Source organism: Cherax quadricarinatus, chromosome 13 (assembly GCF_038502225.1).
Source record: "Cherax quadricarinatus isolate ZL_2023a chromosome 13, ASM3850222v1, whole genome shotgun sequence".
NCBI classification, from domain to species: Eukaryota; Metazoa; Arthropoda; class Malacostraca; order Decapoda; family Parastacidae; genus Cherax; species Cherax quadricarinatus.
The window spans coordinates 11,823,249-11,841,134 of NC_091304.1; the positions used below are offsets into that span (position 1 = coordinate 11,823,249).

At 40.8% G+C, this 17,886-nt stretch overlaps 1 protein-coding gene across 1 annotated transcript; it reads right to left on the reverse strand.

Annotated features, from left to right (window-relative positions):
- Positions 1-9,258: 9,258 nt before the first annotated feature.
- On the reverse strand, positions 9,259-16,480 carry LOC128688647 (uncharacterized). Its single transcript, XM_053776571.2, has 2 exons — positions 16,275-16,480; positions 9,259-10,824 (listed from the first exon to the last, which is right to left on the reverse strand). The coding sequence occupies exons 1-2, from the start codon at positions 16,308-16,310 to the stop codon at positions 9,964-9,966; spliced, it is 897 nt and encodes a 298-aa protein (XP_053632546.2). The 5' UTR covers positions 16,311-16,480; the 3' UTR covers positions 9,259-9,963.
- Between the last annotated feature and the right edge of the window lie 1,406 nt (positions 16,481-17,886).

Sequence of the window (17,886 nt, forward strand, 5' to 3'; positions counted from 1 at the left end):
GAGACGTCTTGCTCTGTTCTCTACTCTGTCAAGCAGTCGCAGATGAGAGGGATGGTGGCAGGCAAACCAAGAAAGTGGAACATACTCAAGGTGTGAGCGTACTTGTGCCTCGTACAGAATTTTGCAACCCCTACTGTCAAGCAGATGTGAGATACGGCTCTCTCTCTCTCTCTCTCTCTCCTCTCTCTCTCTCTCTCTCTCTCTATGTATATATATATATATATATATATATATATATATATATATATATATATATATATATATATATATATATATATATATATATATATATATATATATATATATATTGTCGTGTCGAATAGGTAAAACTTGTGATTTTGGCTTGAATAACAACGCTCTTCTTGCCAAATTAGACAAGTGAAAATTTGTGTATGCAATAATTTTGCAAAAATCATTCTGAACCTTACGAAAAAAATATATTTCAATGTGTTTGTATATTATTAAATTAGTGTAAACTTATCTAAAATATATTTAGCTGGATTAGGCTAAATTAAATTTTGCTTGTTATAATAAGGTTAGGTAAGTTTTTTAAGGTTCTTTTGGTACAAAATTATTAATTTTTACATTAACATTAATGAAAAAAATACATCTTTAAACGTATAAGAGAAAATTTTAGAAAGAACATATTCGGCACAACATATATATATATATATATATATATATATATATATATATATATATATATATATATATATATATATATATATATATATATATATATATATATATATATATATATATATATAATATATATATATATATATATATATATATATATATATATATATATATATATATATATATATATATATAATATATATATATATATATATATATATATATATATATATATATATATATATATATATATATATATATATATATATATATATATATATATATATATATATATATATATATATATATATATATATATATATATATATATATATATATATATATATATATATATATATATATATATATATATATATATATATATATATATATATATATATATATATATATATATATATATATATATATATATATATATATATATATATATATATATATATATATATATATATATATATATATATATATATATATATATATATATATGTCATGCCGAATAGGCAGAACTTGCGATCTTGGCTTAAATAGCAACGTTCATCTTGCCATATAGGACAAGTGAAAATTTGTGTATGCAATAATTTCGCCAAAATCATTCTGAGCCTAACGAAAAAAAATATATTTCACTGTGTTTGTTTAGTATTAAATTATTGTAAACAAATCTAAAATATATTTAGTTGGGTTAAGCTATAATAAATTGTTCTTGTTATAATAAGGTTACGTAAGTTTTCTAAGTTCCTTTTGGTGCAAAATTAAAAAATTTTACATTAACATTAATGAAAAATATATATCTTTAAACGTATAAGAGAAAATTTTAGAAAGGACTTAATTTTAAATGAGTTCTTGCTAATTGACCAGTTTTACTTATTCGGCACGACATATATATATATATATATATATATATATATATATATATAATATATATATATATATATATATATATATATATATATATATATGCATGCATGCAAGTGAAGGTAATATAGATATTATTGGTATAACAGAGACACAGAGACCTGGTTCAACCTGAAAGATAGAGAAATGCCTTCTGATTGTAGCATACAGGGTTATAAACTATTCCACACTGATAGGGTTAACAGGAAGGGTGGTGGAGTAGCGATGTACGTCAGAGAAAATTTAAATTGTTGTCTTAGACATGATATAAGATTAGAAACATCGAACACAGAATCTGTTTGGCTACAGTTTCTCGAGGGTCGTGACAAATGAATTTTGGGTGTGATTTATAGGCCCCAAACCTTGATTGGGAGTGCAGTAAGCTGTTATGGGACGTAATTCATAAGGCATCTAGATACGAAAATGTTGTGATAATGGGAGATTTTAACTTTAGACAAATTGATTGGAACAATATGACAGGAAATCTTGAGTCTAGTGACTTTCTTGATACGGTTCAGGATTGCTTTTTAGAACAGGTTATGACAGAACCAACTAGAGGAAACAATCTGCTTGAGTAGGTTCTTGCCAACAAAGAGTCACTAATTAATAATCTTGAGGTTAATGGTGAGCTTGAGGAAAGTGATCACAAATCACTTAGTTTTAATATATCATGGAATTACCCAGATAACTGCAATCAAATCTCTGTCCCAGATTTTCGCTTGGCCGACTTCATGGGACTGAAAATTACTTGGGTGGGCTAAATTGGGATGTCCTGACTATGGGTCAGGTAGGTGATCTTGGTTGCCAATATGACGTTTTTTAGAACATAGTTCTAGCTGCCCAAACAACTTTTGTTCCGAGTAGGGAAATTAGATCTAACAAAAATGATCCCAATTGGATGAACAATAGATTGAAACAACTCATTGGTCAAAAGAGAGGCATATATAGGCGTATCAAAAGAGGGGATGGGCAGTTAAGAAATCAATATATTCAATTAAAGAGAGAAATGAAGAAAGGAATAAGAAAAGCAAAAAGGGATCATGAGGTTAAGGTCGCAAGGGATTCAAAGACTAACCCAAAAGGGTTATTTCAGGTATACAGAAGTAAGATTAGGGACAAGATAGGCCCGCTTAAGAGTAACTCTGGTCAGATCACTGACAGCGATAAGGATATGTGTGAAATTCTCAATACCTACTTCCTCTCAGTTTTCGCCCAGGAAAATACTAGCGATATTCCTGAAATAATAGATCATGTAGAACAGGACGATAATAAACTATGCACGATTACAGTAACTAGTGACATGGTCCTCAGACAGATAGAGAAACTAAAACCTGACAAATCCCAGGCCCTGATGAACTGTTTGCAAGGGTGTTAAAGGAATGTAAAGAGGAACTTAGCATACCTTTGGCTAATCTTTTTAACATATCACTACAAACTGGCATAGTGCCTGATAAGTGGAAAATAGCAAGTGTAATACCTATTTACAAGGCAGGTGACAGGTCCTTGGCTTCGAACTATAGACCAATAAGGCTTACCTTCATAGTGGGAAAATTTATGGAGTCAACAATTGCTGAAGCAATTCGTAGCCATCTTGATAGGCACAGATTGATTAATGAATCTCAACATGGTTTTACGATGGGGCGTTCCTGTCTTACAAATTTACTAACTTTTTCCACTAAGGTGTTTGAGGAGGTAGATCATGGTAATGAATATGATATTGTGTATATGGACTTCAGTAAGGCTTTCGACAGAGTTTCACATCAGAGGTTATTGAGGAAACTTAAGGCACACGGAATAGGAGGAGAAATTTTTTCCTGGGTAGAGGCATGGCTGACAAATAGACAGCAGAGAGTTTGCATAAATGGTGAGAAATCAGAATGGGGGCACGTCACAAGCGGTGTTCCACAGGGGACAGTGTTGGGCCCGTTGTTGTTCACAATTTACATGAACGACGTAGATGAGGGAATAAATAACGACATAAGCAAATTTGCTGATGACACCAAAATAGGCCGTTCAATTCATTCTAATGAGGACACTAGAGCACTCCAGGATGATTTGAATAGACTGATGCAATGGTCGGAGAAGTGGCAGATGCAGTTTAATATTGACAAATGTAAAGTTCTAAATGTTGGATAGTTAAATAACCATGCGACATATAAACTAAATACAATGTAGATCTCAATACTACTGACTGCGAAAAGGATTTAGGAGTTCTGGATAGCAGTAATCTAAAACCAAGACAACAGTGCATTAGTGTTCGCAATAAAGCTAACAGAATTCTTGGCTTCATATCTAGAAGTATAAATAATAGAAGTCCTCAGGTTGTTCTTCAACTCTATATATCCTTGGTTGGGCCTCATTTAGACTATGTTGCTCAGTTCTGGTCGCCGTATTGCAGAATGGATATAAATGCTCTGGAAAACGTACAGAGGAGGATGACAAAGAAGATCCCATGTATCAGAAATCTTCCCTATAAGGATAGACTGAGGTCCCTGAATCTGCACTCTCTCGAAAGGCGTAGAATTAGGGGGGATATGATCGAGGTGTATAAATGGAAAACTGGAATAAATAAAGGGGATGTAAATAGCGTGCTGAAAATTTCCAGCCAAGACAGGACTCGCAGCAATGGTTTCAAGTTGGAAAAATTCAGATTCAAAAAGGATGTAGGAAAGCACTGGTTTGGTAATAGAGTTGTTGATGAGTGGAACAAACTCCCGAGTACAGTTATTGAGGCTAAAACGTTGTGTAGTTTTAAAAATAGGTTAGATAAATACATGAGTGGGTGTGGGTGGGTGTGAGTTGGACCTGACTAGCTTGTGCTGCTGGATCTGGTGCCGTGCTCCTTCCTTGAGTGGTGGTGACCAGACTGGGTGGGTCATTAAGCTAATCTGGGGGGGGCATGGACCTGCTCTGCATGGGTCAGTAGGCCTGTTGCAGTGTTCCTTCTTTCTTATGTTCTTGTATATATATATATATATATATATATATATATATATATATATATATATATATATATATATATATATATATATATATATATATATATATATATATATATTTATATATATATATATATTTTATTTTTTTTTATTATCACACCGGCCGATTCCCACCAAGGCAGGGTGGCCCGAAAAAGAAAAACTTTCACCATCATTCACTCCATCACTGTCTTGCCAGAAGGGTGCTTTACACTACAGTTTTTAAACTGCAACATTAACACCCCTCCTTCAGAGTGCAGGCACTGTACTTCCCATCTCCAGGACTCAAGTCCGGCCTGCCGGTTTCCCTGAATCCCCTTCATAAATGTTACTTTGCTCACACTCCAACAGCACGTCAAGTATTAAAAACCATTTGTCTCCATTCACTCCTATCAAACACGCTCACGCATGCCTGCTGGAAGTCCAAGCCCCTCGCACACAAAACCTCCTTTACCCCCTCCCTCCAACCCTTCCTAGGCCGACCCCTACCCCGCCTTCCTTCCACTACAGACTGATACACTCTTGAAGTCATTCTGTTTCGCTCCATTCTCTCTACATGTCCGAACCACCTCAACAACCCTTCCTCAGCCCTCTGGACAACAGTTTTGGTAATCCCGCACCTCCTCCTAACTTCCAAACTACGAATTCTCTGCATTATATTCACACCACACATTGCCCTCAGACATGACATCTCCACTGCCTCCAGCCTTCTCCTCGCTGCAACATTCATCACCCACGCTTCACACCCATATAAGAGCGTTGGTAAAACTATACTCTCATACATTCCCCTCTTTGCCTCCAAGGACAAAGTTCTTTTTCTCCACAGACTCCTAAGTGCACCACTCACTCTTTTTCCCTCATCAATTCTATGATTCACCTCATCTTTCATAGAGTCCATGACCAAAAGTTCGTTTACGGATCCATTGTCTGGGATAATCTAAAGGGCTCTGATATTAGCATATTTCAAATATGTTAGCCGTGATACCACGGACTTCAGATACTGTCAGATCAGCAGACTTTGAACTGCTTGACGCCCCGCAGTGAGGACGTAGTGAGACACGTATCCTCAGACAGCCAGGATATCAGACTGCAGGCTGGGCTTTCTAACACCTTTATTTTCAATATATCAGTATAACTGTCTCAGTGAGTTATTATTCGCCACTGCTCCACTTCAGAACCCTTCACAACAAATGGTGACATGAAACTAGACCTGCTTCCCCCAACAACTGCAAACAATCACACGGGGATGGCCCAGTAGTGGAGACTATAGCCTCGACAATGCTTCAGAGTGTGTTGGGGAAGGATAGAGCCCTCGTGGCAGTGAGAGCTCCTCATGCAGGGGACTTTCTGATGGCTGTTCACAACTCCAGCCTTAGCACACGTCTTGACTCACAGACCATCCGCACTGGTGTTGCCCATCGACCTACCGCCCCTATTCTCGCCAAACACAGGTGTATTTGCGGCAGACAAGCTGCAGACAGATTCGGGTACCACGGTCTTGTGTGCCGTAGATCAGAGGAAAAGACTGCAAGGAATGAAGAGAGTAATAACATTATCAAGAGGAGCCTCACAGCCCAGCAATAAGAAAGTCACCCCAACTATGCAGATCTGAAGCAGCCAAAAGCATCCAGACAGTATCACCCTTCTAGCCTGGACAGACGGCAAGCAGGTGGTGTGGGACTACTCATGTGCATCTACCTTGGCTGATACCTATCTCCAATACATTAAGGAGGAAGGAGGGGCAGCTGCCAGCTTCACGGAGTACCAAAAGTCTAGAAAATACAGTGAACTTGCTCATCATTATATGTTTCTTCCCATGGGCTCGGAGATCCTTGACCCATGGAGCTAGGCAAAAGACTCATCAAAGTAACTAGGGATCCCAGGCAGGCTAGTTTTCTGTTCCAGCGACTCAGCGCTGCGGTTCAAAGGGGTAATGCCTGCTGTATCCTGGGTACACGCCTCAGCCCCGAGGAGCTGGATGAGATTATTGCATTATAATCTGTGATAAACAAGTAGCAATATGCACTTGAAATGTATCCCTCAAACCTCATGTACTGTACATGCCATCTCTGTACCAGCAATGTATATTTTAAATATTATGCACCATATTATGTAATAAAATATACCTATTGGTATATATAAAAAATAACAGCACAAATATATATAACGTGTGTATATACTTTATACGTGAAAATACTGTAATATTTTATTCATATTTATTGTTATTAAAAAAATAATTGGTTAGGTTTAATATATTTATTAAATTTCACAAAAAAATTATTTAACCTTGCTGTTAATTTGTCAAAGTAAATGTAAACTTAATTTGTGAGTCAGAAATAAAAAAAAGGCTCATAATAAACCTGAAATGGCCAATGGAATTCTATAATTCTGACTTTCAAAAACTCTGAAGATTTTGTATTTGGAAAATTTTCAGTTTCTGAGAGAAAATAAAACAATAATCAACGTTGGTGAGCAACACTTTATTAACATAGAAGGAATTATTAAACCAGTACATGTCATTTATTATCCCAGTACACGTCATTTATTATCCCAGTACACGTCATTTATTATCCCAGTACACGTCATTTATTATCCCAGTACACGTCATTTATTATCCCAGTACACGTCATTTATTATCCCAGTACACGTCATTTATTATCCCAGTACACGTCATTTATTATCCCAGTACACGTCATTTATTATCCCAGTACACGTTATTTATTATCCCAGTACACGTCATTTATTATCCCAGTACACGTCATTTATTATCCCAGTACACGTTATTTATTATCCCAGTACACGTCATTTATTATCCCAGTACACGTCATTTATTATCCCAGTACACGTCATTTATTATCCCAGTACACGTCATTTATTTGCCAATCAAATGATAGTTAAAAACCAAGATATATATATATATATATATATATATATATATATATATATATATATATATATATATATATATATATATATATATATATATATATATATATATATATATATATATATATATATATATATATATATATTATATTATATTATGAAGTTATAAACTCGTGTTGATCATTTATTACAAGTAGTGGCACAAAAGTGTCACAGGGTCGATCCTCCCTTCACTAACAGAAATTATTGTGGCAGTCTAGCCCATCCTTCTTTACTGTAACTCATGAAACGCTAAACTCGTGTGGGCCATTCAGCACATATGCTCATCCTTCCGTACATAATACATCATCACAGTCGTAATTACTCAGTAGTTTACAATTTGTCTAAATAACTTCCCTAACTTGCTTGATTTTTAATGTTTTATTTTTTATTAAGGGTAGTGTGGGCTCTTGATTTATGGTATTACAGCTTTCATACCCTTCCTCTGTTTACCTCCTGTTTCCCAGGAGTTGTTAATCCCCCGGCGGGTTTAGCTCTTTCCTATGAATAATGTAAGATCTAGTCTTAAACCATACTATGACTTATATAGACCCAGGCAACACATACTATGACTTATATAGACCCAGGCAACACATACTATGACTTATATAGACCCAGGCAACACATACTATGACTTATATAGACCCAGGCAACACATACTATGACTTATATAGACCCAGGCAACACATACTATGAGTTATATAGACCCAGGCAACAAATACTATGAGTTATATAGACCCAGGCAACACATACTATGAGTTATATAGACCCAGGCAACACATACTATGAGTTATATAGACCCAGGCAACACATACTATGAGTTATATAGACACAGGCAACAAATACTATAAGTTATATAGACCCAGGCAACACATACTATAAGTTATATAGACCCAGGCAACACATACTATGAGTTATATAGACACAGGCAACACATACTATGAGTTATATAGACCCAGGCAACACATACTATGAGTTATATAGACCCAGGCAACACATACTATGAGTTATATAGACCCAGGCAACACATACTATGAGTCATATAGACCCAGGCAACACATACTATGAGTTATATAGACCCAGGCAACACATACTATGAGTTATATAGACCCAGGCAACACATACTATGAGTTATATAGACCCAGGCAACACATACTATGAGTTATATAGACCCAGGCAACACATACTATGAGTCATATAGACCCAGGCAACACATACTATGAGTTATATAGACCCAGGCAACACATACTATGAGTTATATAGACCCAGGCAACACATACTATGAGTTATATAGACCCAGGTAACACATACTATGAGTTATATAGACCCAGGCAACACATACTATAAGTTATATAGACCCAGGCAACACATACTATGAGTTATATAGACCCAGGCAACACATACTATGAGTTATACAGACCCAGGTGAGTTATATAGACCCAGGCAACACATACTATGACTTATATAGACCCAGGCAACACATACTATGAGTCATATAGACCCAGGCAACACATACTATGAGTTATATGACCCAGGCAACACATCGTATGAGTCATATAGACCCAGGCAACACATACTATGAGTTATATAGACCCAGGCAACACATACTATGAGTTATATAGACCCAGGCAACACATACTATGACTTATATAGACCAAGGCAACACATACTATGAGTTATATAGACCCAGGCAACACATACTGTGAGTCGTATAGACCCAGGCAACACATACTATGAGTTATATAGACCCAGGCAACACATACTATGAGTTATATAGATCCAGGCAACACATACTATGAGTTATATAGACCCAGGTAACACATACTATGAGTTATATAGACCCAGGCAACACATACTATGAGTTATATAGACCCAGGCAACACATACCGAGTTATATAGACCCAGGCAACACATACTATGAGTTATATAGACCCAGGCAACACATACTATGAGTTATATAGACCCAGGCAACACATACCGAATTATATAGACCCAGGCAACACATACCGAGTTATATAGACCCAGGCAACACATACCGAGTTATATAGACCCAGGTAACACATACCGAGTTACATAGACCCAGGCAACACCTACTATGCGTTACATAGATCCAGGCAACACATGTTTGTGCACAAGCAACTCATGCAGGGGACGTGGTCATCCTTGCTCGTACAAAATGTTCAGTGTTGGCTACGAAGCAGCAGTCAGTATGTGCTATAATTATTGTTAATAATGGTAGGAGCAGGTCAAAATGGTGATGTGAGTGAATGGAACAGATCAGGTTGTGAATGTTGGTGATGGTGGTGCTCCTGGTGTAGTAGTAGTTCAAAACTGTGATTGTATTGCCTGGAACAGATCAGGATGGAGGAGGTGGTGATGGCAGTGGAAATAGATGGGAATAATGTTGGTAGGATCAGTTTAGCATGTTGGCAGTAGTAGCTGGAATAGGTTATTAGGAGAAGTGGTTGTGGTAGCAGTAGTAGTTGTGATAGAGGTAGTAATGATGGGATCATTTGGATGGGTGAAAAGGACAGTTACCAGGAAGAACGCAGTAAGCGTATAGCGGATCAGTATTAAACACCAGGTCTCCTGTACACTCGTGGTAGATCCCTTGTGCTCCCGCTCCCGTACATTCAAAATAACCTGGTTGACATGAGAAGTGACACTGAGGGAAAAAACCTTCGCCAGTACAGATTAGCGAGTTGGCGCAGTCAAAAGATGTTGTAGTAGTTGTAGTTTTAGTTGTAGTTGTAGTTGTTGTAGACTTCACATTACTGGTACTACCTGTACACAATGTAATACACGAAGCGTCTGAAGAACATCGACCAGTTTGGAAATCGAAAACTTCACCAGATGAACACGGAAAGTGATAATCCTCGTTAGGTATTCCCACTTCAAGACACATGTAGTACTTTGTGCAGTCCACGGGGTCGGGAGCCTCCACGATCCCTGGTCCGCAGTAAGGAGTGCACGAAACTGCACAGCAGACTTCTTTGTCCTTGACACAGTTCTCCCCGTTAAAATAAGGTTTGTCATCAGGACAGGTGAGGGGTCCATTCACCTGACCAGCGGTGCAAATGTAGTATTTAGAACAGTCAAATGGGTCACTAATCATGCTGTAAGAGCCGTTACAGGTGATGGGGCAGACTGTTACCTCACATATAGGCGTACAAGCAGGTCCCGGGGCACAATCACCATTATCAAAGATCATGCCAGCATCGCAGGGTAGAGCGTGGTCTGATGGTATCTCATCCTTGCAAAAGTAATAGTTGGTGCAGTTCTTGGGGTCTGGGACCTTCTCACCATCATTTTTCCCAGTACAGTCTGGTGTACAGGAGTCTGCATAGAGCATCCCGGCGGTGCTCACCACCTGTGTCAAGGAGAAAATATACAATATAAAACTGTGATATTAACTTCAACATAATAAAATTATCCAACTTAAATATTGATAACAATGGTAAAAAAAAAATAATAATAATAATAATAATAATAATAATAATAATAATAATAATAATAATAATAATAATAATAATAATAATAATGTATACACATTATTACCTAGCTCCGTTACAACCCAAGTTAAACCGTTGTAAGTAAAGTTTATTATTATTATTATTATTATTATTATTATTATTATTATTATTATTATTATTATTATTATTATATGCAAGAGGTAACCCTCTATGGATCACAGAGTGCAGACAAGATCAACACAAAACAACAATATTAACAAAGCCTTATGCATGGAGTATATACCTAACCTGAAGGTTCCTGTCTGATGTATATACCCAGCCTGAAGGTTCCTGTCAGATGTATATACCCAGCCTGAAGGTTCCTGTCAGATGTATATACCCAACCTGAAGGTTCCTGTCAGATGTATATACCCAGCCTGAAGGTTCCTGTCAGATGTATATACCCAACCTGAAGGTTCTTGTCAGATGTATATACCCAACCTGAAGGTTCTTGTCAGATGTATATACCCAACCTGAAGGTTCCTGTCAGATGTATATACCCAACCTGAAGGTTCTTGTCAGATGTATATACCCAACCTGAAGGTTCTTGTCAGATGTATATACCCAACCTGAAGGTTCTTGTCAGATGTATATACCCAACCTGAAGGTTCCTGTCAGATGTATATACCCAACCTGAAGGTTCCTGTCAAGGGTATATACCCAACCTGAAGGTTCTTGTCAGATGTATATACCCAACCTGAAGGTTCCTGTCAGATGTATATACCCAACCTGAAGGTTCCTGTCAAGGGTATATACCCAACCTGAAGGTTCTTGTCAGATGTATATACCCAACCTGAAGGTTCCTGTCAGATGTATATACCCAGCCTGAAGGTTCCTGTCAAGGGTATATACCAAGCCTGGAGGTTCCTGTCAGGGGTATATACCCAGCCTGAAAGTTCCTGTTTGGTATATACCCAGCCTGAAGGCTGCTGTTAGGGTATATACCTAGCCTGAAGGTTCCTGCCAGGGGTATATACCTAGCCTGAAGGTTCCTGCCACGGGTATATACCTAGCCTGAAGGTTCCTGCCAGGGATATATGCCTAGCCTGAAGGTTCCTGCCAGGGGTATATACCTAGCCTGAAGGTTCCTGCCAGGGGTATATAACCAGCTTGAAGGTTCCTGCCAGGGGTATATAACCAGCCTGAAGGTTCCTGCCAGGGATATATACCTAGCCTGAAGGTTCCTGCCAGGGGTATATACCTAGCCTGAAGGTTCCTGCCAGGGATATATGCCTAGCCTGAAGGTTCCTGCCAGGGGTATATACCTAGCCTGAAGGTTCCTGCCAGGGGCATATACCCAGCCTGAAGGTTCCTGCCAGGGGTATATAACCAGCTTGAAGGTTCCTGCCAGGGGTACATAACCAGCCTGAAGGTTCCTGCCAGGGATATATACCTAGCCTGAAGGTTCCTGCCAAGTGTATATACCCAGCCTGAAGGTTCCTGCCAGGGGTATATACCCAGCCTGAAGGTTCCTGCCAGGGGTATATAACCAGCCTGAAGGTTCCTGCCAGGGGTATATAACCAGCCTGAAGGTTCCTGCCAGGGGTATATAACCAGCCTGAAGGTTCCTGCCAGGGGTATATACCCAGCCTGAAGGTTCCTGCCAGGGGTATATAACCAGCCTGAAGGTTCCTGCCAGGGGTATATACCCAGCCTGAAGGTTCCTGTCAGGGGTATATAACCAGCCTGAAGGTTCCTGCCAGGGGTATATAACCAGCCTGAAGGTTCCTGCCAGGGGTATATAACCAGCCTGAAGGTTCCTGCCAGGGGTATATACCCAGCCTGAAGGTTCCTGCCAGGGGTATATAACCAGCCTGAAGGTTCCTGCCAGGGGTATATAACCAGCCTGAAGGTTCCTGCCAGGGGTATATAACCAGCCTGAAGGTTCCTGCCAGGGGTATATAACCAGCCTGAAGGTTCCTGCCAGGGGTATATAACCAGCCTGAAGGTTCCTGCCAGGGGTATATAACCAGCCTGAAGGTTCCTGCCAGGGGTATATAACCAGCCTGAAGGTTCCTGCCAGGGGTATATAACCAGCCTGAAGGTTCCTGCCAGGGGTATATAACCAGCCTGAAGGTTCCTGCCAGGGGTATATAACCAGCCTGAAGGTTCCTGCCAGGGGTATATAACCAGCCTGAAGGTTCCTGCCAGGGGTATATACCCAGCCTGAAGGTTCCTGCCAGGGGTATATAACCAGCCTGAAGGTTCCTGCCAGGGGTATATAACCAGCCTGAAGGTTCCTGCCAGGGGTATATAACCAGCCTGAAGGTTCCTGCCAGGGGTATATAACCAGCCTGAAGGTTCCTGCCAGGGGTATATAACCAGCCTGAAGGTTCCTGCCAGGGGTATATAACCAGCCTGAAGGTTCCTGCCAGGGGTATATAACCAGCCTGAAGGTTCCTGCCAGGGGTATATAACCAGCTTGAAGGTTCCTGCCAGGGGTATATAACCAGCCTGAAGGTTCCTGCCAGGGGTATATAACCAGCCTGAAGGTTCCTGCCAGGGGTATATAACCAGCCTGAAGGTTCCTGCCAGGGGTATATACCCAGCCTGAAGGTTCCTGCCAGGGGTATATAACCAGCCTGAAGGTTCCTGCCAGGGGTATATAACCAGCCTGAAGATTCCTGCCAGGGATATATCCCAAGCCTGAAGGTTCCTGCCAGGGGTATATACCCAGCCTGAAGGTTCCTGCCAGGGGTATATACCCAGCCTGAAGGTTCCTGCCAGGGGTATATAACCAGCCTGAAGGTTCCTGCCAGGGGTATATAACCAGCCTGAAGGTTCCTGCCAGGGGTATATAACCAGCCTGAAGGTTCCTGCCAGGGGTATATAACCAGCCTGAAGGTTCCTGCCAGGGGTATATAACCAGCCTGAAGGTTCCTGCCAGGGGTATATACCCAGCCTGAAGGTTCCTGCCAGGGGTATATAACCAGCCTGAAGGTTCCTGCCAGGGGTATATAACCAGCTTGAAGATTCCTGCCAGGGATATATCCCCAGCCTGAAGGTTCCTGCCAGAGGTATATACCCAGCCTGGGTATATATACCAGCCTGAAGGTTCCTGCCAGGGGTATATAACCAGCCTGAAGGTTCCTGCCAGGGGTATATAACCAGCCTGAAGGTTCCTGCCAGGGGTATATAACCAGCCTGAAGGTTCCTGCCAGGGGTATATAACCAGCCTGAAGGTTCCTGCCAGGGGTATATAACCAGCCTGAAGGTTCCTGCCAGGGGTATATAACCAGCCTGAAGGGTCCTGCCAGGGGTATATAACCAGGAAGTATATACCCAGCCTGAAGGTTCCTGCCAGGGGTATATAACCAGCCTGAAGGTTCCTGCCAGGGGTATATACCCAGCCTGAAGGTTCCTGCCAGGGGTATATAACCAGCCTGAAGGTTCCTGCCAGGGGTATATAACCAGCCTGAAGGTTCCTGCCAGGGGTATATAACCAGCCTGAAGGTTCCTGCCAGGGGTATATAACCAGCCTGAAGGTTCCTGCCAGGGGTATATAACCAGCCTGAAGGTTCCTGCCAGGGGTATATAACCAGCCTGAAGGTTCCTGCCAGGGGTATATAACCAGCTTGAAGGTTCCTGCCAGGGGTATATAACCAGCCTGAAGGTTCCTGCCAGGGGTATATAACCAGCCTGAAGGTTCCTGCCAGGGGTATATAACCAGCCTGAAGGTTCCTGCCAGGGGTATATACCCAGCCTGAAGGTTCCTGCCAGGGGTATATAACCAGCCTGAAGGTTCCTGCCAGGGGTATATAACCAGCCTGAAGATTCCTGCCAGGGATATATCCCAAGCCTGAAGGTTCCTGCCAGGGGTATATACCCAGCCTGAAGGTTCCTGCCAGGGGTATATACCCAGCCTGAAGGTTCCTGCCAGGGGTATATAACCAGCCTGAAGGTTCCTGCCAGGGGTATATAACCAGCCTGAAGGTTCCTGCCAGGGGTATATAACCAGCCTGAAGGTTCCTGCCAGGGGTATATAACCAGCCTGAAGGTTCCTGCCAGGGGTATATAACCAGCCTGAAGGTTCCTGCCAGGGGTATATACCCAGCCTGAAGGTTCCTGCCAGGGGTATATAACCAGCCTGAAGGTTCCTGCCAGGGGTATATAACCAGCTTGAAGATTCCTGCCAGGGATATATCCCCAGCCTGAAGGTTCCTGCCAGAGGTATATACCCAGCCTGAAGGTTCCTGCCAGGGGTATATACCCAGCCTGAAGGTTCCTGCCAGGGGTATATAACCAGCCTGAAGGTTCCTGCCAGGGGTATATAACCAGCCTGAAGGTTCCTGCCAGGGGTATATAACCAGCCTGAAGGTTCCTGCCAGGGGTATATAACCAGCCTGAAGGTTCCTGCCAGGGGTATATACCCAGCCTGAAGGTTCCTGCCAGGGGTATATAACCAGCCTGAAGGTTCCTGCCAGGGGTATATAACCAGCTTGAAGATTCCTGCCAGGGATATATCCCCAGCCTGAAGGTTCCTGCCAGGGGTATATACCCAGCCTGAAGGTTCCTGCCAGGGGTATATACCCAGCCTGAAGGTTCCTGCCAGGGGTATATAACCAGCCTGAAGGTTCCTGCCAGGGGTATATACCCAGCCTGAAGGTTCCTGCCAGGGGTATATACCCAGCCTGAAGGTTCCTGCCAGGGGTATATAACCAGCCTGAAGGTTCCTGCCAGGGGTATATAACCAGCCTGAAGGTTCCTGCCAGGGGTATATAACCAGCCTGAAGGTTCCTGCCAGGAGTATATAACCAGCCTGAAGGTTCCTGCCAGGGGTATATAACCAGCCTGAAGGTTCCTGCCAGGGGTATATACCAAACCTTAAGTGCTATGCATTAAAATACTTTTCACAACTATACAAAGTTGGATACTTAAAGGTATTATATATATACCTGGATGACTGGATCTTCTCATTGTTGTATGAAATTTCAGTTTGTAATGAGGATCATCTCAAAATTCCCGACTCTAAGGAAAACTCGAAAATTTATGTTGTTTAACATATTTATGTAAAAGTTGCATGTTAATATTTCAAGTGGAGCCAAAAATTAACATAGCAATATGAGATAATATCTAAAATTAACGTAAAGTGATTAAATTTAATTAAAAACCATGAGAATCTAAATGAAAAAGCGTCAGCATTTTCCTTGGTTTTGGGGATGGTGTTTTGAAAGTTGGTGCAGGGCTCTTGATCCAGGAAACTGGATTAAACTGACTAGTGTGTAGTCACATTAAAATTATATTTAGAAGAGTGTAAATATAATTCCCTGACCCCACGGGGTGGTCAGGGAAGAACACAATCGCTCACCGCCAGAGAAATAATGACGAAAATTTTCGTGTTCATGGTGGACACTAAGGAGCTTCTGAACCGTCCACCCAACTTCCAGTGTTGTTATTTTTGGTGGCCGCAGGTGTGCTCTGGTGGCCACAGATGTGCTGTTCTGGCTTACAGATGTTCTTTGGGTACTGGCGCAGATGTGCTGTGTCTGCGGAAGTCTGCATCGTCTGCCTGTCAGCCAACACTTATACCCTTACGCTTATCATTGTGTGGGCGTCACCGATGTGACAACGTAGGGAGGAGACCATTATGGTCAGATTGCGTCATGAGATACTCGAATATTACCAAATGAGGTCACAAGGTCTCTTAGTACGCTAACGCAAAAAAAATCTTATAACTACAACGAATCAGACAATAGTAAGCGGAGGAGGATAGGGTGACTGGCAACGGAGAAGGTGATCCACAATTTTTATTGAGCAAAATTGGGAGCATCAGTAATTTGGGAGTGTCTCATTCTACATGACGGTTATGTAGTGAGAAACAAGCAAGTTATGGATCCCTGTCGTATTCCATCACACGATGGATTACTTATATCTCGTAATAAAACTTGCCAGTCTGATCTGGGAGGAGGAATAAAGACACTGGTAGCAAAGGGATTCTTTTAATACAACGTTTCGTCTAAAACTGGGTTTTATCAAGCACCTTGATAAAGACCGGCTTTGGATGAAACGTTGTATTAAAATGATCTGCTGTTACCAGTGTCTTTATTCCCACTTGTCGGTGTTTGCCATTGTCAGCCTGAGCTGAGAGACTCAGTAAGGCGAGGATATCCTCAAGTATTATACTGTGTATTCAATACCTACGAGGCGATCAGAAGTTTGGCTGCACCAGAGATGAGGTTACTATTATTTGGGAATTGCCATCTTGCGAGATGACCTCTCCCATGTCACCCACGTCTCCCAGGTCACCCACACTGCAGTGTGGGAGGACTGTTCCACCATCATTGTGGTAGTAACGGTGCTACCTCAACCCACGCAACACACACTACTCCCTCCAAAGAGTACCATAATCTTGGCACTGATAAAGTAACTGAAATTATTCTCCTTTTCCTTGGATCAAATATGATTGTTTCTCCCATTTTCCTACGGTCTTAGCACACACCCTTGAGTATAATGATAGTACATTATAACCTACAATGGGAGTGTGTTATTTCTACATATGTGGGAGTAATATATTACAACAACTGAAGATAAGTAGATTAAGATTAAGACTCATAATAGTTTAGTGTTCAACAAGGAATATAAGAATAATATGTAACATTAACAGTGATTTAGATAACCATGACTTAGCACACAGCTGCCATAGTCTGTCGTTTCCTATATATTGTGAGATAAGATAGGTTTTGTGTCGTCCTACGTGAGCAATCAATGTATTGTTGGAAGGCGCTCACGTAAGTGTTCATCACTCTGCAAGAGGTGAGTCTTGATGCTGGAGAAGGGTTCTTGATTCAGAGAGCTGGAATTATTCTCCATTTCCTTGAATCAAACCTGGTTGCCTTCCATTCCCCAGACTCTGTATGACAGCTATTGGTTCAATCTCTCTCCGTGAATATGATAATCAAGTGTTTGCTTATGGCTTCAGA